The sequence below is a fragment of the Rutilus rutilus genome (assembly GCF_951802725.1).
Source record: "Rutilus rutilus genome assembly, chromosome: 19".
Lineage (NCBI taxonomy): Eukaryota > Metazoa > Chordata > Actinopteri > Cypriniformes > Leuciscidae > Rutilus > Rutilus rutilus.
In genome coordinates, this window is record NC_140232.1 from 4,307,392 (window position 1) to 4,333,881 (window position 26,490).

General features: G+C 36.8%; 1 protein-coding gene across 1 annotated transcript in view; it reads right to left on the reverse strand.

Annotated features, from left to right (window-relative positions):
- tcf7l1b (transcription factor 7 like 1b) overlaps positions 1-26,490 on the reverse strand; it is a 73,774-nt gene that overhangs the window by 32,513 nt on the left and 14,771 nt on the right. Inside the window, exon 4 of the mRNA XM_084389849.1 lies at positions 272-355. Within this exon, the coding sequence (XP_084245975.1) occupies positions 272-355 (84 nt within the window). The remainder of the gene's footprint in view (positions 1-271; positions 356-26,490) is intronic.

Here is a 26,490-nt window from a genome sequence, read left to right on the forward strand (position 1 = left end):
TATTAAATAATGACAATTTTCATCTTAGGGTGAACTATCACTATGTTTGACAACCAGAAAGTGCTGAATTGAGTGTCTCATTTTCAAACAGTATATCATATTTGTTGCATTATTCAAAACCAACCAATTTTTTGTGAAATTCTGTCTGTACAATAAATGCCTGTTAGTTTTAGATTTTTCCATCTGATGCAATAACATGCTGAAGTGTCTGAATACTTTCTTTGGCCGCTGTGTGTGCGTGTGTGTGTGTGTGTGTGTGAGAGATACTCACTAAGTGTCCTGGAGTAGGTGATCGTGAGTCTTTGAGTGCTGCTGTGCCTGGAACATCCAGAAGAGGCCATTTCATATGCAAATACTGTGAAAAACAAAAACAAAAAGTCAGGTTAGACAGCAATACTGTGTTTTAGTTCACATCTTCCTTATAAAGTCGGCATGAAACGGAAGTTGCTCGAGACTTTTCTTTCCTATTGTGCCGTATATCCGAGTGAAACAAGAACAAGCCCAAATGTGGAACAAGAACAAATGTGGGCGGGGCTTGATTTTGTCTGTGGGGATTTGATTGGATGGTTGTGGTTTGCTATTGGCTGATCTCATGTGATTGACAGGTTATTGCCCCGCCCTCGTCATCAGAGAAGAGAAGAGATGCTGCAAGAGGAAGATATTCTGATTCAAGATTACCAGAAACATCAATTTAAAACAATATTAACGTGCACAGATAAATCATTTATAATAAATCCTGCAATATTCCATAAAATAATTGTCCATTTTGACTTCCCTACTTTAAAGCTCAATGGAAAAGTTCTGGCACAAACAGGTGCAGAAACTTCACCTCAGTGGGTGGCAAAGTTAACCAACACGTTTTGTCAGACCTGCTGACAAAAGCACCTTATAAAACAGAGCAGTCTGTGTGTGTATGTGTGTGTGTGTGTGTCTAGACAGGTTTTTTTCTGATGACTAACTGTGATTGAATGAGTGAAACAAATGTCAATGTGAAAAGAGACTTAACAGAATCTTCCAGCATGAGATCTGCCTCTCAGAGGGTCATAAATAAGTCGAACGGTCAGCGGAGAGCAATTCTTCTGGCAGACACCTGTGTCTGTATCTTGTACGTGTGTGTGTGTGTGTGTGTGTTAAACGGAGAGACAGTGAGAGTGTGAAATCTGTGTTTGTCGGAGAATGTGTTCCTCCCAGAGCCCAGCTGTGGGAGTCTATCGAGAGAGAGAGAGAGAGAGAGAGAGAGAGAGAGAGAGAGAGAGAGAGAGAGAGAGAGAGAGAGAGAGAGAGAGAGAGAGAGAGAGAGAAAGAGAGTGTGTGTGTGTGTATATATAGGGGACAGCTGAGAGGAAATCCCATGGAGAGAGGTGGGAAAGCTGGACCGTGGTAAAAACACAGCCACATATATAATGCTCAAGTGAATATCCCTGCACTTTTGACCTCTCCCTGTATCACTTCCACTATCAGGACGAGCGCAAACACCATCCTGATCTCTTCATATGTGTGTGTGTGTGTGTGTGTGTGTGTGTGTGTGTGTGTGTGTGTGTGTGTGTGTGTGTGTGTGTGTTCCACCGTGGGCCAAACAGGTGCACTGATAATCACTAATGCACAATGCGGTTTGTAATGAATGCAGAGGTTGTGTTCAGATCTTCTTGTTTTGCTCCATTTGGTCTTATGGTCATAGCTGAAGTCTCCGTGGAGCTCGGCTCAGACATCTGCTTTATATATCAGTTTTAACTGCCGGATACTGCAGATTTTCATGTGCACAGACTTCTTTAAGCTGCTCAAGAATTTATCATTTATTAAAACACATTTAGTTGGAGCTAATATTCTCATACTAGTGTTTAAAGTCAGCAGGAAATAAAAGCAAGACCCTGTTTGCTTTCTCCTGCTGCTAAAGGTGCACTGGGAGAGAAATGTGTGGGATTTACTTTGAAACAACGTTCACTGAGAAAATTGCTACTAAATTTCACAAATAATTACAGGGAAATGGCATGTGACACATACAACTTTGAATTAGAAAGACTGAAATAGTATTCTCGTGTAAAACTAACTCTAATGGTCTTTGAAAACATTTTCTTTTTACACTATGGAAGTTTTTTTTTTTTTTTTACTTTAATAAATTATTAAATTAATAAATCTGGCTTTATTATTAAATTAATAAAGCCAGAAGTTACAATGCCAACAATAAGGTGAAAATTATTTTCTGATAAATATCATAACTGATAAATGGCTAAAATTAAAAATAAATAAATAATACGTTTAAAAAAATGTATAGTTTTAAATGCTACAATTTTATTTAGGATTCACTTTATAATTGAAAATATGAAATATGCATATTTATATTTGGTAAATATCCAAAATGGTGCGATATATCTTTCAAACCTAATAAAAAAATAACTATTTTATGACAATTTTATGCACATTTTTAGCAATTTCATGACAAAATGTCCTATTGCAGTCAAAGCTGTTAAAAACAAAAAATTACATTTATTGCATTATTATATTGCAGTGTGGTTATATGCAAAATACACACACACACAAAAACAGCTCGCTGCACACTGATTGGATGATGGCCTCTCTAAATAAAAAAAAATCAAACCAATTGTGTTTCTTCTTAATGCTTATTGGCTAATCATCCACATTGTTTGCACAATCAGCATCTGACTTGGTCAAGACGAACTCTCCCGTCCACCGGCTCTGATAAGCACGTGCAGCATGTTAATATGATGGAAATATGATAATTGGATTCAATAAACTGGTCCTGGTCTTGGACATCGCTCAAATCCAGGCGGAAAATACGAATCCTCATCCGCGCCGCTAATGAATTAATGTGGGGTCCGCTCCACTTTTACATCTTCGACCTTGCTTTCAATCGGAGCGATCATAGGAAGGAAGCTTACACGGCTATGGTTAAAAATGGAAAAGACATTATAGACACAAAAGGAAGAGGGGAGGGAGCGGGAGCGACAGAGAAAGGGGAAAAAAACATTTTCAGGAATGGGTTTTGTCTGAGCAGGCCAAGGGTATTGTTTCCTGACAGCTGGGTGAGGCGGGGGGGGGGCGATCGGGCCCCTCGTTCCCATCCACAACAGAGGAAACTCTTGGGGTCGACATCAGTCTTCTCCCCTACTATCCCCTGCCACACACACACACACACACACACTGAATCCTGGGCTAAAGAGAAACAGAAGGCCACCATTATTACTCTCTTTAGTTGGCCGTGTATTATCCCACTACAGGAGTCCAGGCCAAGATATAAACACACACAGATCTACATATTAAGTCATAAAAAGTATTGTGAACATTACAGCGGCTTCCAGTAAAGACGCCTCGGTCCAGTAAAGCTCCCTAGATCTGTCTCTGATCATTACCAGTGCTTTAAACAACATTTTGCATTGATGCGACATAAAATGCTACATTCTTAAAACTAAAAACATGTTTTGTGAAGAAAAAAAGAAAGAAAAAAAACTTGAAAGATTTTGAGATTTCCATAGTGACATTTTCAATCAATTGACCAATCAATCTTTTTTTTTTTTCATCGTGTTTTACAAACAAATGAATAAATACATATTTTTAATTGTAAAAAAAATATTTTTTTAAATGTAATATTTCCATTATAGTCCAATGGAATTTGATTCAACTGTGAAACAGAGAAGTGGCAGAAGGCTGTGATTTTATGTTTCAGAGATGGAGAACAATATATATTTGGATTAAAGATTACGACAGTAAAGAGAAAAAATAAACTACTTTATTTTAACAGGTTGAATCCCACACAATAGAACAGGGACATGTGTTAACGATGTTAATATGGTCATTTTCTATAGAATTTTGGTAATATCAGGCCATGAGTGAATGAGCCAAATTTGTTTACACTACACTACTTACTAATAATTGCTTAAATGAGCTCATTGTTTCAGGCTAAATGAATACATGATGTTAGCTAACTGCATGATCTGTATTATCTCAGAACTGTACATTTCGGACATATGGTCATTACTTTAACACCTCTGATAACAGATCACGCCAAACTGAAACTATACATGTATTGTGAAAAGCGCCATACAAATAAATGTAAATTGAACTGAATAGAATTGATAGTTTCAGTATTTCTGAACTGCTAGAAAAAAGGTCCTAAATGATTGCATAGCCTAATACTTTTACGTTAAACAGATTATTTCCATTTATTCTAGTGATAATGGACATTTACAAGCTGCTTTATTCATACAATTCAATTAAAATGAAAAAATAATTCAAACGAAACTCATCAAATGATTCCATGATGGAACTCCCGGAAGGTTCTATATATGAAGCGCCGGACGGAACTTTTGAAGGTTCCATATAGAACCTGTTCTTCTGAGAGTGGGATGGTTGACTTTGGTGATTCCAAAAGAACTGGGAATTAGGTGAAAAAAAAATCGATTCACCTAGCTATCACAAATTATAATTTTTTATTCGAAAATCAATTTTTTTTTATTCTAGAATCGATATATATATATATATATATATATATATATATATATATATATATATCGATTCTAGATATATATTCTGAATTTTTTTTTATATATATATATATATATAATACAGTAGAGCTGCACGATTAATCTTTAAAAGACTGTGATCTCGATTCAAACACGCACGTGATCTTCCGATTCGTCTGTCTATTAAACCTTTGATAAAATCATATCGCAACATTTAAAGCTGTGTTGGCGCTGACCCGGAGAGAGTCGTCATGAAACAGCTTCACAAACCGTCTTTTCATCCTCATAGCATCATTATTTCTGTGATGCAATAGTTCAAATTAACATAGAAGTACTGAGATAAAAGTTTAAAGTTCATATATAAACACTGATGTCTACGGTAGCGATCAAAATCAGCTTTTGATAGAAACTTGGCGCTTAAAATAACGCATTTATCGATTACACTGTTCCGCCAGTAGGTGGCGACAAGTGACTGTTAAAAAATATATTTGTTATTGAATCATTCAGGAGTATGTAGTGCTGTATGATGCTTCTGAATAAAACTCAGAAAGATGTGATGAATTGTTTTTGTAAATATGACTCATCTTATACATCATATACAGTCTATGTGTATGATTTAGCGTTTCCCGATGTGTAAAAAAATGTTTTTGCAATATCGAATCACAATACTTGTAGAATCACAAAAAAAAAGGAAAGGAAATAATATCGCAAAATATATTGTATCAGCACCCAAGTATCGTGATAGTATCGAATCGGGAGATCCCAGCCCTACTAGGAATGTGTCCAGACAAGATGAGAAAAACCTTCACCACCCAACATCACCAGTTCCATCTTCAACTAAAATTATTTATTTTCTCCCTTTTTTGGAGCTTTTCAGACATTTTTCAACAGCTCAGCCCGAAAAACTCAATTCCTGTCTCTGTTGCACGCTGGCATCCGGTACGTTCAGCACTTCAGCTCTATCTAAACACTGGTGCCGCTGTGGTCAGACCCTGGCCCACTAAACCTGTCCTCGAGTTGGCTCGCAGCGAGAGAGAAGGGAAAACCTCTGGTGCTGGTCAGCAGAACTCCGCTCCGAAACACAAGGGCTGCTTACAAGCGGAAAACTGCTCTGGGCGGACTGAGAAAGTGGAGCGTTTCTGCGCTGCAATCCTGTAGTGAGTGTTTACAATGACATGGGACTGGAAACACACACATAAACTCAATTTGCCAATTACCTTTTACAGTCCACTTCAGGCGCTGTGCTAATGTGATGCAGGTGCCCTTAAAACAAGACAGACCTGGCATGAAATCGAGAGCGAAGGAGGAGCGTCGCAAACACTGCGCTCACACAATTTAAACATGATCGCAACACGTTATCAAATACCTTGAGGAAAAATCTAGCAATATACAATAGCCACATACAACAGGCACTGTTTCTATTACACAACTAAAACATTATAAAATGGAGTTTTGGCATTAAAATCGGATGCATTTATACACAGTTACACAAACTATATATAAAAGGTAGAAAAACTGTTAATTATGATTATAATTATACATTTTTTTATACATTACATTATTTTACATTATATTATATCTTGGCTCTGTAAAGCAAGCTTGAATTTTACAATATAATACATAAAAACAAATGAATTTACTACTGAAATTATTATCATCACAAATATAATTTACTAAATATCTGTTACACAAACTATATTACAAGGTCTAGGAATTGTTTGTAGAGATTAAGTTTTTTTTATATTAAATTACAACATATATGATATTATATTATATTCTATTATATTTTTTGGCTCTGTAAAGCAAACTTGAGTTTAAAATCTACATAAAACAATATAAAACCTAATATATTTACTATAGTTATTAAAAATGTTTAAATCAATAAATAAATAAATTTTAAAATAATAATAATAATAATAATAAATAAATATGTACTATATAGATAGTGATAATTATTTTGTATAGTATAATAATGTATATTCCATATGTTATATTATGTTGTATTATAATATAATATAATAATACAACATTATATTATGGATCTGTAAAGCCAGCATGTGTTTATCTACTCTACTATATAAAAACAAATATATTTACTATTGTTATTATTTATCATCATCATCACAAATGTAATTATTTACTGAATATACGTAACAAACTATCACAAGGCGAAAAATGTATAGTGATAATAACACTTTTTTATATTATAATAAAACCATATTATAGATGATGTTGTATTATATTATATTATGGCTCTGTAAAGAGAGCCTGTGTTTTAAAATCTACTATATAAAATCAAATGTATTTACAACTGTTATTATTTATCATCATCATCATCATTACTACAAATGTAAAAACCTTCCGCTGACACTGCATTCAGTTTCTACACAGATTTTTTGAGATATCAAACTCAAATTTGGAACAACTTATTTAGATTTACGGCTTTGACTTTTTAGCCGTTTTAGAGTTCAACTTTTTTCATAAAATATATATTTTATATAAAATAATGTTCATAAATAATTTTCATAAACTTAAACCTATATCACTTTTTTTTTTTTTTTGGATTTACTTATTATTATTATTTTTTTTACTTCAGCAATAATCTGCCAAGGGTCATCTTTAAAATGAGACCAAACTTTAAGTCTGTGCTCTTTCACATTTTCACGTTTTTGTCCACTATGTACCCATGTGCAACTTTTCTTAATTGATGCTCAAGGGTTAAAGAGACTCTAACGTTGTGCCTAAAGCTGTAGCTGTAGCGTCTCCCCGGTTCCTCATCCCACATCGAGTCTCTCAGCTTCAAAACTAGGCCTCTCGTAATAAACCATCATCCTCCAGCTATCTGATCCATTTCTCTCTCCTCTCGAAGCTCTCGGCCTCCAGCGCTCAGACGAACATCAGTCGAGCGCTCTCCTAATGAGAACACAGATGCCACAAAAGGTGGTGGAGAACGTCCCAGAGAAAAGCCAACACGGGCCCCTTTGGTTCGGGGAACAGAGAGAATACGGCATGTGCTCCAGGGCCCGCGAGGTGCCAGCGCCAGGGTCCAATTGTTGGGCTCTCTCATGGACTTTCTTTGTCAGCTCGGGAGACGAGGCAGCGCTGCCAGGGGATGCTGGGAGGCAGATGTGAGGGACGTTTGTTACTGAGGGAAAGCGGATCGTCTGCCAACGGCACCCAAATAGACCCGGCCTGACAAACTCACAGCGCCGCTGTCGAGGTAATGAGGGGATGACACGCTTTCACTCGCTCCAGAGAGATCTGTGCCCAAAGTTTTTAGGCTAAAAAGTTCAGTCTAAATGCATGGAGTCTGTTTTATCAGCACCCTTTAGTAATTTTAGCTTCTTAATGCACACATTTTTTCATTTTTTATAACATATGACAATAGTGGCCAGGTACGATTATTTAAATAGCACACTTTTATACACGATGGCAATGCAAAGTTTTATGCTACTCTGAACAATGCCTGAACTTCGTATTTTGAGCACTTCGTGTTGTTTTGGCCTCGTCACGATGACTCGCTTAAGTCACTTTGGACTTAAAGTGACTTAAGCGTCTGCTAAATGACTAAATGTAAATGTAAATGTAAGTGCTTTACATAAAAATGACTTTAAAAAGGTGCAGTTTCTCAGTTTTTAGGCTAAAAAGTTAAATCTAAGAGTCCGTTTTATCATCACCCTTTAATAATTTGGTAACACTTCACAATAAGGTTCATTAGTTAACATTAGATAATGTATTAACTAGCATGAACTAACCATGAGCAATACATTTGCTACAGTATTTATTAATCTTTGTTAATATTAGTTAATAAAAATACAGCTGTCCATTGTTCGTTCATGCTAGTTCACAGTGCATTAGCTAATGTTAACAAATACAACCTTTGATTTTAATAACGTATCAGTGAATGTTGAAATTAATATTAACTAAGATTAATAAATGCTGTGGAAAGTTCTAAGTTCATGTTAGCTAATGAACCTTATTGTAAAGTGTGTTACCAATAATTTTAGCTTCTTTTAATTTGTATAATATGCGACAACAGTGGCTAGTAAGTTTATTTCAATAGCACACTTTAATACATGATGGCAATGCAAAGTGCTTTCCATAAAAATGGCTTTAAAAAGATTTCAAATATAAGAGAAAACTGGTGTTTTGTAAACAGCATTTGCATAACATTTCAGTGACGTCAAACCATAAGAAGATTCACTATCATTCAAAAGCTTTTTCAAAGGAATTAATACTTTTTCCATTCATCAAGGATTCATTAAATTGATCTAAAGTGGCATTTAAGAAACGTTAACAAAAGGTTTCTATTTCAAATATGCTGTTCTTTAGACCTTTATATTCATCAAAGACTTAAACAGAAAACTATTTTCACCACTGATAATAATCATAAATGTTTCTTGAGCATCAAATCATCATATCAGGATGATTTCTGAAGGATCATGTGACTCTGAAGACTGGAGTAGTGATGCTGGAACTTCAGCTTTGATCACAGGAATAAATTACATTTGACTGTATATTCACATAGAAAATTTACTTTAGATTAAAATCATATTTACTGTATTTTTGATTAAATAAACACCGCCCTAGTGAGCAGTAGAGACCCCAAACCTAGTGGAAATAGATAAATTATTCTAGAGAACCACGTAATAATGCCAAGCAACCACCGTTTAATGGTATAATTATATTATTAGACCTTAAAAATAAGCATCATTGTATTCTCCACAGAAAGTGATCCTCCTCATCAGCACAGTTGAACCCAGCGTGTGGCCCGTACTTATTCAGGACCCCCGATGAACCCAATGGGCCTCCCTGTGGCCGGTGTGTTAAAGTGTTAATCACATCTCTCAATCACACACACACACACACTCCTGCCCCACACGAAGGCCTATTGTCAGGACATGCCATCAGCTTAATACGAGTCATTTACACCTACTGTTAGTCCAACCTGACCACACAATCGGCGCCTGTTTCAAGCCGGGCTCCTTTGTTTAAGTGTGTTGTGGGTAATTAAACGATTATATAATCATTCTTAAGCAAACAAGATACAATCATGCTAATTGGAAGGAGAGATTAACTATCAGTGAAACTAGGCGGCACTGAAGCGGCACACAATGCTTGTCAGATTTTGAGGAATGCGACCAAACTTCAGAGATTAATCTTGAGCAATGATAGCGATTTGGGTAAACATTCAGAGACGAGTGTTAAACGAGCTCGCCGGGTACAGGGTTAATAAGTTCAGCGGTCGGGATGCCGATAGATCCACATCCCAGAGCGTTTTCCCCGGATCCCGCAGGTAAACTCTGCCACATTAGTGAGTCCGCTCAGCGTGCAGGTGTGCTTGTTTTGGCCGTGTGAGTTGTTTACCAGCGTGGCTAGACGAAACATTTCAATCAGGCTATTTATGTGCACTTTCCACACCATAACACTGTCTGAGGACACTTTTCTACTCGGTCCGGCTGATTGTCAGAGCGGTTTTCATACGGCACTTTCTGGGTCTGTAGAACCATATGATTTCCAGTCAGTCGATGTCAGTATACATATATAAGTTGATTTTAACCTTCAATGTAATAGTAATGTAGCACCAACTGACTCCCACATATAGTTTACAGCATTAGTGTTTCCTTGAGAAAATTTGCCATGTACTGGACCTGATATATATCCAAAATAATCGATATCAAATAGAATCGAATTGAAATCTAATCGAATCGCAAGCTTGTGAATCGAGATCGAATTGTGAAATTTGTGTCAACGCCCAGCCCTAATATGGACTAGTGTCTGAATATGAAAGAAGGCTGATACTGATATCTGAAGTCTACATGTTCTGCGTGTCTCGGTGGTGTTTTCAGCGTCTGCAGTCGCACATGAACGCATGAACTTCAGCTCCAGAGCTATTCTGAGTCACTTCACTAGCATTTCACCATTTCATTTCATAAAATTATTGTCAGATACACACAGAAACTCAAGCCATCAAAATAAAAGTTCGGCTTATATTGAAGATATTGTGACAAATATTACTATTGTACTGTAAAATGTACCTCTCAAAGTAATAATAACAGCAATATAAACACAGTTTATTTAAACAGTATGAAAGGAATATCAAAAAATGTTGCCCATATTTTAAATTATACAGCACTTTGATTTTTGATTTCATTTGATTATATTCTAAAGGATTAAATCGTTTTCAAAATTCTTTTGATTAGCACCATTTTTTATAAATTTAATCAAATTAAAACGGAATCCAGATTTATTTAGCGCACGCATAGTCTCCGTGATGTAGTCTAGGCAGGTATAGTAGTGCGTGTGAGCATTTTCACTGAATGATTTAGTCTATTAAACTGCATTTATAATGTTCCCAAAATTCAAAATAAGGGGCAAAAATGCTCCTGTATGTCTTTTATGTGCATATCATTTAATATAGTTAATATCACACGAAGAGTGACGTTTTTCTCTCCAAATATCGGCACGATTACAAATGTGATATGGATTTAATACAACAGTTTAATACACAAGAAGTTAATATTAAGTGAATTACTTTTTAGACACAAAATTGTCTGTTTTTGCTCCATTTTGCCAATGTAAATATTTCTAAACAAGCCACAGCACTGTTTTGCATCTCTGAGCAACACACTGCGGTGTTTCATGTCGCCTCTGAGCTGCATTAAATATCAAAAACTTCAAACATAATCAAAAACTTTAGGAGTCAGCTGTCCACGGCAGTCCAAGATACCAGCACAAAAACACACTCGGCAAAATAGTCTAATTATCGTTATCAATCAAAAATTGAGATATCGTTTTTTGTCAATATCACACACCCATAATGAGCACCATACGCCACACTTTTTACCATTTCCTTCCTGTCCTTTTATACATGAATGAATCAAATCCACGCAGAACGCTAAAGCTAGTCAACTTACAATTATAGACTCCAAGTGTTTGGCTTGAGGTCACCATCCACAGGCGTATCTGAAGTATGTATCTAGCACTAGGGTAATGGCTGAAGTCTGAAGTATCCCTGAGTCTTTTGGACCGGGTGAAGTTAAGTGGCTTTGACAAGAGCTCTGCCGCTCGCATCGGGCGTCTATTGTGACCTGCGCGCCCTCCTTGCACTTCCATTCACTGCCTGAAAACACTAAAAACCATGTCAAAGGTCAACCTGCCACATTTCCATGGCAACATGGCCCTATAACGGGCCTCTTAACACGCTCTTGTGCACAAAAGAACTATTAGTAAGGAAGGATGGACGGAGATGCGTGTGAGTTTCTATGAGTGCAAGGGAAGCATAGAGACAGGGCAAAGGGTTAACCTGAACAATTGAGAGATCCCAAGCTCTGACCGGGACTGATGGATGGATTCGGCTTTTACGGTAACCAGCAGTCCATCAAAAGGGGCCGGGACAGCATGGAGAGCACATTTCCCACTCTATTGAAGACCACTCGTGTTTATTATAGCTATGAAGCAACACAACGATCATTGAGAACATGCTTCATTCATTCATCTGTACACTTTAGCATGGAAATAAGAAGTTACAGTATCTAGTGATGTTCAACGATTAATCGCATCCAAAAGAAAAGTTTGTGTTTACATACTATATGTGTGTGTGTACGGTGTATAATTAGTTATATATATATATATATATATATATATATATATATATATATATATATATATATATATAACTATATATATATATATAACTAATTATACACCGTACACACACATATAGTATATATGTAATATATATAAAGAGTTCAGATGCAAAAGCCTCTAGAATGATAATTTTTATCAAGCTCGTATATTTAAGTTCAATAATTTCACTTAAATGGCAATGCAAATTACCTATTAATTGTCATTTAAGTGAAATTACTTATTTAAATATACAAGTTTTATAAAAATGATCATTCTAGAAGAAAATTGCATGCATGCATGTATATATTTGAGAAATATTTGCATGTCGTATATATATTTATATATCATTTATATTATATATATATGAATGTATATATTTAAGAAAAATGTGTTATTTATATATAAAATATTTATATGCACGTGTGTATTTACACAATAATTAGACAGACACAGTACACACACACATAGTATGTAAACACAAACTTGTATTTTAGATGCGATTAATCGTTGCACAGCATTAAATCCTCAACAAAACGATACATTTTTTGGTAAACATGTGAAAAATGCCATGATGAAACGGCTTTGAAACCATTTCCACTCAGAATTTGTAAGTAAATTTCACAAATAATCACAAAGAAATGGTGAGTCACACTGTAAAACTGAAATGTAAATATTGAAGTAGAAAGACTGAAATATACCAAACTCCAATAATCTGTTTTTCTTCACAACTTGGACAGATAAAATGTAACAGTGTACTAAAGTTAAACCAGATGCATCTCTTACTTGAGCAAAATAACGGTCAAATTAAAGTGTGTTAAAATCATTGCAACATTCACAAAATATCACATCATTGTCACTGCCTGACAAATCATCATGAATGCATTGTGAATATTCACTAAACTGGCCAGTTCTGCTGGTGATTTGCATGAGTTATATATCTAACATAATCATAATGGCTGCAAACTTGGATAACCAATTCTGATATTAATGCTCATGTTATCATATTAAATATGTTGTTTCAGCGGCCTTGCTTATTCGTATTAAAGTGTCCTCGTCGCACGAGGAAATGTAGCTTTGATTCGAACCTCCAGCAGTGAATCAGAAGAGACTGTAAAGATTAAATTTTTTAAAAAGGATAACAGCATAGTTTGAATATGAATTTGCCATAGAAGGTCTTTTATTCACGCCACACTCGCAGAATGACAGACAGAGCTGATGGAGTCGAGCGCTGTGGAATAATTGAGCTATTGTATTCAAGAACACAACGCAAGGTCAATCGAAACCGTACGCATAATCAGAAGCACAAGAAAATAATCGGGGCATCTGGCGAGAGCTGGCGCTCTGTCAGCGCTGAGGGCAGGCGGCCATGTTGTTTAAGTCAATTACCAGTGTGTGCGGAGATGTTTCAGTACCTGCTGGCAGATCTTGTTACAGATTCTTCTACAAATGCTAAGCTCACGAGAAGGGCCACATTTTTAACCCTTAAGGCTGATGGATAAAGACCATTAAACTATACCGATAGCTCTTGGGGAGGCTCTAGCTTGAGGAACGGCTGACCGATTGAGTCAGCTGAGGTGTGTGTGTGTGTGTGTGTGTGTGTGTGTACACTAGCTATGAGGCCGAGTCTACTTCTAAAGGCTGAAACTTGTACGTGAATACAAACACTTTCAGCTCAATTTACATTTCAATACGTGTCAGAGTGCAATTCATAACACAACGCATGTATGAATAGCATTCTCAGTGCGTATGAACAATATATCGGCATCGGGCAATAATCACATCGGATTTAATCAGTAAATTAGGCTGATATATTTAAGCTATCGATGCACGATATTATCAGGACAACGTCGGAATCGGCCAATAAAGGCTTAATGTAATAATCGGCATCGTCTCGATATGAAACATTATGCCGATACGCCTTGAGGATCAGATAATGTGTTGATTATGTGTGTGTAATAACGTGTGTGTTTGTGCTGGAAGAGAGCTTTTGCATGTATGGTGTTGTTTACACCGTAAAGATGTGTATATCGGTATCGGCCAAAACGAAATATCGGCAAACATCCAATATCGTACAATCCTAATTTAAGACGTTAAATTATAGGCAGATGAACACGATCTACATTACGTCTTTTCTTTTTATTAAATTAAAAATTAAATGTTAAAATTAAATGTTTACTTCATGGCGGACATGCACTGTTTATTTTTTGCTACTTTTTTGTGAAAGTTATATTTTAAGTTTCATAAATGAAAGTTGGCCAAAGGAAAATACAATGTGTTTGTTATAATGGTTATTAGCTCAGTTAACTTTGTTAGTTAAACATTTAAAGCTATTGATGTAAAATAACAACAGATCCAGGTAAACGGATCCGTCACAGAAATGCTAAACTGAACGTTAAGAACATAAACCAGGGAAAACACACTTGGCGTGCACTGGCTGCGTATATCTGAACGCTGGACTAGAGAACAATTCTGCTATAAATCTGCAGTCTAATTTACTGTCTGACAAACTCTGTCCAGATGTGGCCGGACGAGGCGTTGTAACTTAACGGGGGTTCACTCTACACGCCTGCTCAGTCGACAACACAAACTATACAAGTTTATTAAGCTTACGCAGACTCAAGTCTGAAAAATGAGTTTAAGAAACTTACGTTTCTAAGGCTGAAAAAAATAAAATAAATATTTGTTCGAGTGTAAATCTGATCGTGGAGCTCCTCAATAAGGGCTTGTGCTACGAGAGGCTGAACACACACTGCTACCATTTAAACTGGCCTTTTCACTGCTACGACACATCAATTTAGAGAGAGAGAGAGAGAGAGAGAGAGAGAGAGAGAGAGAGAGAGAGAGAGAGTGTGTGTGTGTGTGTGTGTGTGTGAGAGAGAGAGAGAGAAAGAGATGGTGGAAGGAACAGACAGGACTAAATTAAACACATTTGTTTCTGCTCAAACATACCACAATTTATGAAAACAGAGCACGGATTGTGTTCGTTCTTAAGCCCCTCTGACACACACACACACACACACACACACACACACACACACACACACACACACACACACACACACACACACACACACACACACACACACACACACACACACACACAGCTGTCTATAGAGGGCTGGATGTATGTTGGGCTCAGCAGAAGAAGCATATAGAAACAGGTCCAGACCTCCTGTGTGCTCGGACTGAGCTTTACAAACTAATACAGGCTCTACATCCTTCTTCACCATAACACACACACACACACACACACACACACACACACACACACACACACACACAGCAGGGAAGCTCCCTGACTGACTCAAGCGCCGCAAAAACATGTGTATTCGCAGGCACGCACATAAAGTCATGACAGAGAAGCAAACTATGTGCACAAATAGGACAATAGTATAATTTACTCTTTTTAAACCCATACGTCCGTCTGTCTCCCACTGAACTCAGAAAGAGACGTTTAGCTAAATGTCCAAGCTGCTCTTTTCCCGTATAATGAAAGTGAATGGGGACCATGACTGTTCAAGCAATGTTTTCAGTAAATAATTTAACCTTATAAAGCCTAATGTCCTACATGTTTAATGCCCCTAAATTATCAACATGATCAAAACTTTGCTGCAAAACCTGTTGCACACAATCTACTGCATGCCTTCTGTCTTCTTAAAGATCGTTTTTTTAGCTTTTAGCTATTAGCTATAGCTGCATAATGTTAGCTACAAAATACCTTTTATTATAATTGTAAGTACATGCACCTTCAGCTTGTGGTTCACATGTCTTTCTGCTGTGAAATGATGAAGAAACTTGTGTTTGATTATCCAGACATCTTTTTTTTTTTTTTATGTAATTATCAAATATCCATCAGGATTTCACACATTAAAGACAATACAGTCAGTAATACAATAAGCAAATTAGCAATAACACAAATAATAATACAACGTAAAGTTCAGAAATTGAAATCGAATGTAAAATATCACCGCATAGTTTCTTTTTATAAATAAAATATAGATTAATCCTTAAAGTTACAAAATGTATTCAGTCAGTGAGTGATTTTCTTCAGGAATGTTAGGCTGTCGTCACTTTAGAGCGAATGCACTGATCCAATATACTGATACACACGCTCTTCTTTCTCAACGGTTTACACTCACTTAAGAGACAACCGACTGTGTTTAACGATACATATCGATATCTCGATAATAGCGATGCATCATTACACCCCTACAAGCTATACTGTGATAAAAGATATTGATTTAGAATGAGAATCAAAAGCATCAGAACTTCATTTTACTTTTTGGCCATATAAATATTTGCACCAAATTCCACATTTTTGCTCAGTTTGAATAAAATGTAGGTGTTTTTTTCCATATTCTCAACATCTCATACTTTATGAGCCATAAAAGCCTGATGCATCGAATATGAAAAAAAAAACCCAACTTTTTTATAATTTTATCTTCAACAGGTTCAGATTTTAAAAAGTACGATTTTTCTGACTATTATTTCACATTTTAGGTTAAGTTTTAATCCGTTCCTCACAAAAAGCTATAATATAGCTTCATAAGACGACTAATACAACTTTTGAGTTGTTTAGATACTCTTTTTTTTCCTTTTCCTTTTTGGACGTTGACACTTCTTGGTCCCTATCCGCACAAGAGTCGCATTAGTGTCCCTCAAAACTAGTTTTTCTTCCACTGAAGAAAGAAAGGGAGTAAATGATGACAGCATTTTCAGTTTTTGGATGAACTACTCCTTTTGTTCCCCGCTGATCTCTTCATTCATGGGTAAGATAATCTTTATTCATAACGCCCAGGGCAAAATCTTTGGCTGTCAACACCAGTGGGCCTTCCTCAAAACACGCTCCATCATCCGTGTTGTTTTAGAGCAGAACAAACAGGAAAGCTAGCAACACAATGAGAAAAGCAAACAGCATCCAGTCCCACTGACTGCGTGAGGTTTTGATGAAGTCCACAGAGGGTCTGCGTAGCCACGAGGTGGATCAGGTCGAGGGTCCGAGGGGGTCAGGGGTCAAAAACTCACCCTGAGACAAGGTAATGGAGGGGAAGACAAACACACCCGGATTCGGCTTTTTGGAGAATTCGCCAGTTGCTAATGGAGCCGACTGTGTGCGTGACACTTTTGAGAAATTAGCTAGACACGTTAAACTAACAAGCTAACAAAGTCCATTGTTTTCATTCCCGACTGAAGACTTTGAATGGGATTAGAAGCCTAAAGTAAATGGAAATTCATTGTGTCGCAAGGTGGATTTGAATAGTGAGAATGTTATGAACACAAATGCTATTTTGGCTTTATTTTTTCATCATCGGAATCAAAATAAACGAGACGTTGAATCACAAAAGACATACCCGTGCAATACACCGCAAACGGCTAATAAATACATTTACGTCAACGCACAGGCGTCCTAATGTCTCGTAAAAGCTCCCGTCGTCAAGCAACTCTCTCAAAATCACTGCTCACGTGTTCATAACGTACTGGAAATGAGAATCTTTGAGGACTTTCCATGTAATTCAGCTGGCAGGGTGAAGTCACGTAAAGGTGGAATTTCCTTTTGTATAGAAAAGCAAGACTGAGTCACACTATTAAAATGAGGTGTGAACAATGGAGGAGGAATTAAGATGTCTAGAAGTTGATATACCTATATTTCCTCAACACCCTATTACAGAGACAACTACGAGCTCGCAGGTATTTACACCAAACCCTTCCAGAGAGTCTGACTGAGAGGAGCAGGGCCTGAAACACGGCAGAGGAACTGAGAAGAAACAGAACAAACACAAGAAAATCAAGCATTTATAACATAATCCTGCATGATTTGGTCAATTTTGGACAATTTTACTGTCATTTAACATGACAAACATTTAATATCTTGTCTTGCTGTTGCTTAGATAAAGGTTAAAAGAAGAAAAGGCGCGAGATCGAACTGAAACCGACGGTCTCTTGATGACGAAGGTGGACAAATAAAGTTCAAATAAAGTCTAGTTTTTCCCCATGCTCTGATCCCAGTTCAAAGTTCACACTGGCTGGTGTTCACACGGGTTCTCTTTAATTATCATAATATTAAAGTATATAAAATGTAAATTATTACCACTCTACTTACTAGAAATAATTGATATTTTGTTTATTATTATTATTATTAGTAGTAGTAGTAGTAGTAGTAGTAGTAGTAGTAGTAGTAGTAGTAGTAGTAGTAGATTTACATTTTTATAATAATAATAATAATAATAATAATAATAATAATAAAGTAATTTACTACTACTACTAAAACAATTTAAAAATGGTTTTAATAATAATTACATTTTAAATATTTGTATTATTATTTGTAGTCGTAGATGATATATATTGTTTTTATAATAATAATAATAATAATAATCATCATAATACTAAAACGTAATTTACTACTGCTACTACTACAAATAATAAAAAAATATTTTATTTTAATAATGATTTATGTTTTTAATTATTATTATTATTATTCGTAGTAGTAGATTTATATTGTTTTATAATACTACTACAACTACTAATATTAAAAATAATAATAATAATAATAATAATAATTAGCAGTAGTAGTAGTAATATTATATAAATTCAAAATCATATTGTATTTTTATTATTAAATAACATTTTGTTTAGGGTAACAATTTAAAATAAGAATTAATTTATAAACACTGGTTAACTATATTAGTGAAAAATACTTAGCATTTATTAATCTTAGTTAAATGTTAATTTCGACATTTACTAATACATGATTAAAATCAAAAGTTGTATCTGTTCACATTAGTTGCATCACGCCCTGTGAACTAACATCACGTTTTATATAAAGGTTAATAAAGACTGTAAAAATATATCGTTCATTGTTAGCTCATGAGCTAGTGCTAACACATGAGACCTTATTGTAAAATGACTGGCATATTTCTGGCCTAGTTTGCATGACTGAATTTCTTTAATTTTTTGAGGGGAAAGTGTAGGAAGATCTTTAAGTTTCAGGCTCTACATGTGATTCATGACACTATTCAGACATGAAAAGAAGAATTTGCCCATTATCTTGAAAGAAAGCCTCAGATTAATAAACATGAGTGCATGATGTCTTTAGTTCTGGCTTTCACCTGTTTGCCTCTTTTACTTCGAGGTCAGACATTGTTTTGCACCCAAGGCTCACTTTTCAAACTTTACATGAATGTGCTTCACTCTATTGACGTAACCAATTACACAGACAATGTGACATAAACTTCTAAACCTCATTCAGACTAAAGATATACGTGCGATTAATGACAATAATGCTTCATAAAGATCTGGACTCCACAAGGATGTATTCAGATCAAGCTCCCACTTCAAATGACACATTTTCAGCAAGACGAAGGCTTTTAAATTTCAACAACTTCACTTCAGAAGAATCGGTGACGTACAATAAGCTTGAATAAGCCTAATGTGTGTAGGAACTACTGAGATTGATCTGCAAGGTCTAGGGCCTGTTATTGTAAAACATAATACCTTTTTCTTCTAGACAACCGTAAACGAGGAACGCTGAACCGCCGTGAACCGACACATGACAGAAAAGTTTACAAAAGTTAGTATATTCATTGTGAGTCTCTACCCATCATGCTTTGTGCTCAGGAAAAGGCTTTGAGGAGGACAAAAAAAACAAACATTTATATGGATGTTCCATCTTAAAAGGACAGATTGATTCAGACACACGTCTTGAGAAACACACTCAGCATGTGACCCTGAACCTTGACCTTTCACCGTTAACCTAATGGGCAAACAAAGTAGTGACTGACAGCTAAAGCAGAGCACCAGGTTTTTAGTGTGTGTGTGTGTGTGTGTGTGTGTGTGTGTGAGAGAGAGAGAGAGAGACAGAGAGAGAGAGAAAGAGAGTGTGTGTGTGTGAGAGTGAGTGTGTGAAATTGTGTGAGTGTGTGTGTGAGAGAGAGAGAGAGAGAGAGAGAGAGAGAGAGAGAGAGAGAGAGTGTGTGTGTGTGTGTGTGTGTGAGAGAGAGAGAAAGTGTGTGTGTGTGTGTGTGTGTATGTGTGTGTGCGAAAGTGTGTGAGTGAGTGTGAGTGTGTGTGTGAGAGAGGAGTGTGTGTGTGTGTGTGTGAGAGACAATGTGAGTAAGTGTGAGTGTGTGTGTGAGAAAGTGTGAGTGAGTGAGAGAGTGTGAGAGTGAGTGAGAGTGAGAAAGTGCGAGGGAGTGAGTTGAGTGAGAGAGTGAGTGAGAGAGTGAGTGAGAGTGAGTGAGAGAGTGAGTGAGAGAGTAAGAGAGTGAGTGAGTGAGTGAGTGAGTGTGAGTGAGTGAGTGTGAGTGAGTGAGTGAGAGAGTGTGAGAGTGAGTGAGTGAGTGAGTGTGAGTGAGTGTGTGAGTGAGTGTGAGTGAGAGAGTGTGAGTGAGTGAGTGAGTGAGTGAGTGAGTGAGAGTGTGAGTGAGAGTGTGAGTGAGAGTGTGAGTGAGAGTGTGAGTGAGAGTGTGAGTGAGAGTGTGAGTGAGAGTGAGTGAGTGAGTGAGTGAGTGAGAGAGTGTGAGTGAGTGAGAGTGTGTGTGAGTGAGTGAGTGAGTGAGTGAGTGAGAGTGAGTGAGTGAGTGAGTGAGTGAGTGAGTGAGTGAGTGAGTGAGTGAGTGAGTGAGTGAGTGAGTGAGAGTGAGAGTGTGAGTGAGCGAGTGAGTGTATGTATGTGCGTGTGTGTGTGTGTCTGTGCGCGCGCGCTTGTGTGTGTGTGTGTACAGGCCCAGAGCGAGCCGTTGGCACCAGAGCAGGACTCGACTCTATGAGGTGTTACATTCCCCGCAGTGAATTCTCACTCAATGAGACCAATTCTGGGTCAAAGTCTCTGTGCCATTTAATCACATTTGTTTGGCAACAAGTCCGTATTAACCGAAACATGTCAGAGATTAACAGCTAAAGAAAGAGGAGGAAAACAGACAGACACAGAGAAAGAGGAGAGAGAGAGAGAGAGAGGAGAGAGAGAGAGAGAGAGAGAGAGAGAGAGAGAGAGAGAGAGAGAGAGAGAGAGAGAGAGAGAGAGAGAGAGAGAGAGAGAGAGAGAGAGAGAGAGAGGAATGAGTTGTTATTAAAACAGTGCTGTTCCTGTTTAGGGTTTTTACTGAGCTTAAGCTAATATAAGTAATAACACAGCAGGGGACTGGAAGGGGAAAAACTATAAAACACAAGTGTGTTCCCACTGACTCAACTTCATGAGCTTGTGTGCTATAATCTTACAAACTAAGGGGACGTTTACACGACAACGAGGTACTTTTCAAAAGTTTTGTGTTGTTGATCCCTGTTCACATGGATCTGCAAGAACGACTCAAAACATTGTGTCATCATCATGCCAGGCCAGTAGATGGCGACGTAACAACTACAAAAAGTGATGTTGGAATGTGGCGCATGTTGTGGTGCAGTAAATCTACAGGATGACTAATCGATTCTTGAGATTTAAGAATCGATATCGGTTCGTAAAAATGAGAATCGACTAATATCGAGAAATCGATATTTTTTTACCCAGCCCAAACAATTACTGAAACTAAAACATTACTTTTAAACCAGATTTGTTCAATTTACTTAAATATTTCAAAACAGAAAGTCGCCAAATATCGGCTAACTGGCAGATAAGTCACGATTATATAGACTATCACAAACCTGTTCAAAAGCTTGGGATAGATAAGGCGCTTTTTTAAAGAAATTGACACTTTTATTCAGCCAGGAGGACTTAATTTGATCAAAAGTGACTGTATAATATGACAAAAGTCTGTTTAAAATAAATGCTGTTCAAAAATTCCCCCCAAAAAAAGAAAAGTATTTTAGATATTCACAAAAAATAAGCATGAATCAACATGAAACTGGCTATTTTCAGTCTATATTAATTATTTTCATATGATTTTGGAGTGAAGCAGGATGTTATGTGAGTTCAGGAAGGCATTTGATTATATCCATCAGGTCTTGATTCAATCTAAAAATGTGAAAAGTTGCATGCTATAAATGTCTGACAGATGGCTGGACTCAAGCGGATGAAAATAGGGAAAAAATTTTAGATATTATACAAAAAAAGTCATTTCAGAGACGCTGTAAAGTTGTTTCAGTTCTCCTTTGGAAGTACGCACATGACGAATCACGCTCGATCAATGAGACCAGTAATGAGTATTTAAGTAAACAATTGAATGACACATTCAAAACACATTGAATGACTCTTAAAAATGCCCAATGGCAAACATATGAGTATATAATTATTCACATACTGTATTCACCCGGACTTCATGTTTGTATGATATTACATCCAAGATTGAGGCTATATAATTAAGTGAGTGAAAGTAACTACTTTCTCATCATGAACACACACACACACACAAACTAAAGACGCAGTACAAGCAGTAAAGTTTAAACGAGAGTAAGGTGTGTGTGTGTGTGTGTGTAGGCCTGAGCTGTAAGACTCTGAGCTGCTGCTCTGGTTTCTTTGTCCTGTCACACATGCCAGTCTAAAACACTCAAAGAGCCCATTCACTACCAGTGCTGCACTTGCCAACACACACACACACACACACACACACACACACACACTCATACACTGTCCTTTCCTCTTTACAGCCCAACGTAACGCATACATTCCCAAGTGCTGTGTGGACAACACACACCAACACACTCACTCCTGCTTTGCTAAAATGATCTTAGAAACTCAAAAACAGGCTAAATCCATCTTAGAAATGAACAATGGAGTGTGTCACGTGTGTGTGAGGGGAATCCCCAGGGCCTGAACACACACGCTAAACCCAAATTTAAAAGACGAACTCAAAGTTTGTTAAGCGTGACTCGAGCTAAATACGCTTAATGTACGATTCCATTGTTCTCGGATTTGAATATGATTTCAAATATGGTATTAAAACAATCTTGACGTGCACTTTTGTCATTCAAGTAGATGAGAACTGTATTCGTTTGCCTACCAAGATGGCCGCCAATCCTTTTAACCAGGACACGAACCCAAGTGAAATACCACTGTGTCCCAGTAAATTATTACTAATATTAGGTACTTTCAAAAGGAGATTATCGTATAATGACCATAAGACCATATAATGACCATAAGACCATAATCATTATCCCGGACAATGTTTCAGCAATCACATTGCGTGTTTTCTATCAGCTGTGTAGAAATGGAAATAATTCGCTCTTTTGATCTAATAGGTCAAACCAAGTTTGCAAAAAAGTCCTCAGTTTGACTCGTTTTGTTTGATTCATTTTGAACTGACTCGGTTTGATTCAGATAGACGGATAGCCAGTCGGCTGGAGACTCAAGTTTGGTTTGAAGATGAAAAACGTACGAAGCTCAATGTTCTCTCTCCATTCCTGATTTCTAACACACACTCACAGCGTTCGGCTGATCTCGCATCTGTCAGAGCAGGAACTGAAGCTGATGCTCTCTGTGTGTTTCTCCGTCGTCTCCGGTCGCGTTCATATGTTAATATCGAGAGCTTATTTCATCCATTAGATCGTAAGATCTGAAAAACCCAAACATTATCTCACCCATAGAACCTCCCCTCGAAGAAATCAGGACAGAAGTGTTTGAAAGTGGACAGAAGAGACGGATTAAAACACCAGGTGTAAACGGGAATGTGTTTCCCTCGTCTACTTGTGATGCGATCTTAATGCCGGGTGTAAACAGGGCCTTGGAGGAGTCAGTTTGTCTGGGATCAGTATTGACGATGAAGATGTGTGTGACAGACTTATGCATTTACACATGGTTTGTCTTAAAGCACATTAAAAACACCACATAGACATATAAACAACATTAAAAGCTGTAATTTTCACCTCAGGGGGACTTTAACTATAATAACCCTGGTTCTGTGAGCAACGCTACGCATTTTGCTGCCTTCTACATCGATGTGTACTTACAATAAGGTTCAAACAGGGGAGAGTAATCGAACTCTGATTCAGACCAAGCAATCGAACCAAACGTAAAAGCAACAAAGTCTGGATTTCATGGCAGTTTGATTGTGGAGTTACTCTAGTTAACGGATGCATTTCACCTAGCGCTGCACAATTATGACAAAAACCATAACTGTCGATTATTCCCTTGAAATTGTAATTGCGATTATTAATCACGATTATCACATTTTACATTGAATGTTGTTTTGAATAGCTTTATACCATTGTTTGAAGCGACTGCATCCCATTTTGTTATGTCAAAATAAATCTTCCTGAAACACTTGTATTGCTTTTCTATAGCCTCAAATGTCAAATATATATATTTTTTTGTTATTTAAAGAAACCAGACCAAAGTATACAAATATGCATGGTGTTATAATGTTCATTATAACATTATTATTATGTATTGTAACATCTTAAGCACACCGAATAATGTAAGTGGACTTTCCTTTTGTAATTGCGACTTTGAACGATTACATAATTGTGGTATGCGTAGTTATAATCGTGATTACAAATTCGATTAATTGTGCAGCCCTAATTTCACCCCAGTCACACTTGATGTCATCCCATGTGACGCAGGATCCACAACCACATCCCCGTGATCTCACGCATCCGATGGAAACGGTGACTAGAACGATTTGATCCTTCAGTAACGCTGCACTGAAACCCTGTTTGGGACTGTTGTTGTTGCAAAGTGTCCTGCCTGGAGCCGCCTTGTTAAACTTCGCTAATCGTTTGCATCTGGAGTTGCACGGAGCGGAGGGGAAGGAGTCGGGGATGAAGCAGGAAAAACAGAACCGGATATTCAGGAGGATATTCGTGAGCACAGAGGCATATCTTGTGACGATACCGAGAGCAAGACAAAACAAATAAACCCAGAGGGAGAGAATAGCTTCATTCTTTCTTCCACGCGTAACGTTGGAGGTGTCGTCTTATCGTCAGCAGGCCGGCACTGCTGTGCTTCAGCTGTCTTTTTCGGGCAGAATATCAGTGTCACGGCACTCGGGTGTTTTCATGGCCCGCGTCTGACCTGTGGGCCGAGAAACGGCCTTAAAACAAACATGATAGTGATCAGAGATCCTCATCTGGACGTGACTGTGTCCAAGGGCCGTGTTTTCATATGACAACCTGCTCTGATAGTGGTGAAAGTAGAGGTCTGGGGCTTGTTAGGCCAGAAACACACTTTAAACATAGTGCTGTTGAGCATACTGTGTGCTGAATATGCATTAAAATAATGTATTTATGCATTATTTTCTTAAATGGTTGCTCCATGCTCCAATACCTTTTCAAAAGGTACACCTTTGTACCTAAAGAGTGCATATTAGTCCCTCAAAGGTGCATATTAGTACCAAAAGTATACATATTAGTACCAAAAGTGTACATATTGTTACCAAAAGTGTACATATTAGTACCAAAAGTGTACGTTAGTACCAAAAGTGTACATGTTAGTACCAAAAGTGTACATATTGTTACCAAAAGTGTACATATTGTTACCAAAAGTGTACATATTGTTACCAAAAGTGTACATGTTAGTACCAAAAGTGTACATGTTAGTACCAAAAGTGTACATGTTAGTACCAAAAGTGTACATATTGGTACCAAAAGTGTACATATTAGTACCAAAAGTGTACATATTGGCATCAAAAGTGTACATATTGTTACCAAAAGTGTACATATTAGTACCAAAAGTGTACATGTTAGTACCAAAAGTGTACATATTGTTACCAAAAGTGTGTACATATTAGTACCAAAAGTGTACATGTTAGTACCAAAATGGTACATATTAGAAGGGGCAAGTGACAGCTTTTGTGCCTTTTTTCCTGAGAGTGTTCATTAAAGCATGCCATTAGCAACTCTAAAAACCTTATTTTGAAACAAACAAAAAAAGCATTCAAAAAACATAGAAGGCTGTATTGTTAACACTGTTTATAATGGAATGAATAACAATGGCATGAAGTATAACATGCAGTATATTTAAGGTTTATTGCAAAACTGTAAAATATAAATTTACACTACTGTTTAAAGGTTTTGGGTCCGTAGGATTTAAGAAATTAATACTTTTTTTATTCAGCATGGACACATTAAATTGCTCAAAAGTGAGCGTAAAAACATGTATGATGTTACACAAGATTTTTATTCAGAATAATATAAAATAGAATTTTCAAAGAATTCTGGAAGAAGAAAAAAAATCCACAAATATATGAAGCAGCACAACGGTTTTCAACATTGATAATAGTCAGAAATGTTTCTTGGGCAGCAAATCATCATATTAGAGTGATTTCTGAAGGATCATGTGACACTGAAGACTGGAGTAATGATGCTGAAAATTCAGCTTTGATCACAGGAATGAATTATATTTGAAAAAAATAAAAATAAAACGTCTATTTGTTTGAAATTGTAATACTTCACAATACATCGGTTTTACTGAAAACAGTTTTGTGAGCATAAAAGACTTCAAGAACATTTAAAAACCGGA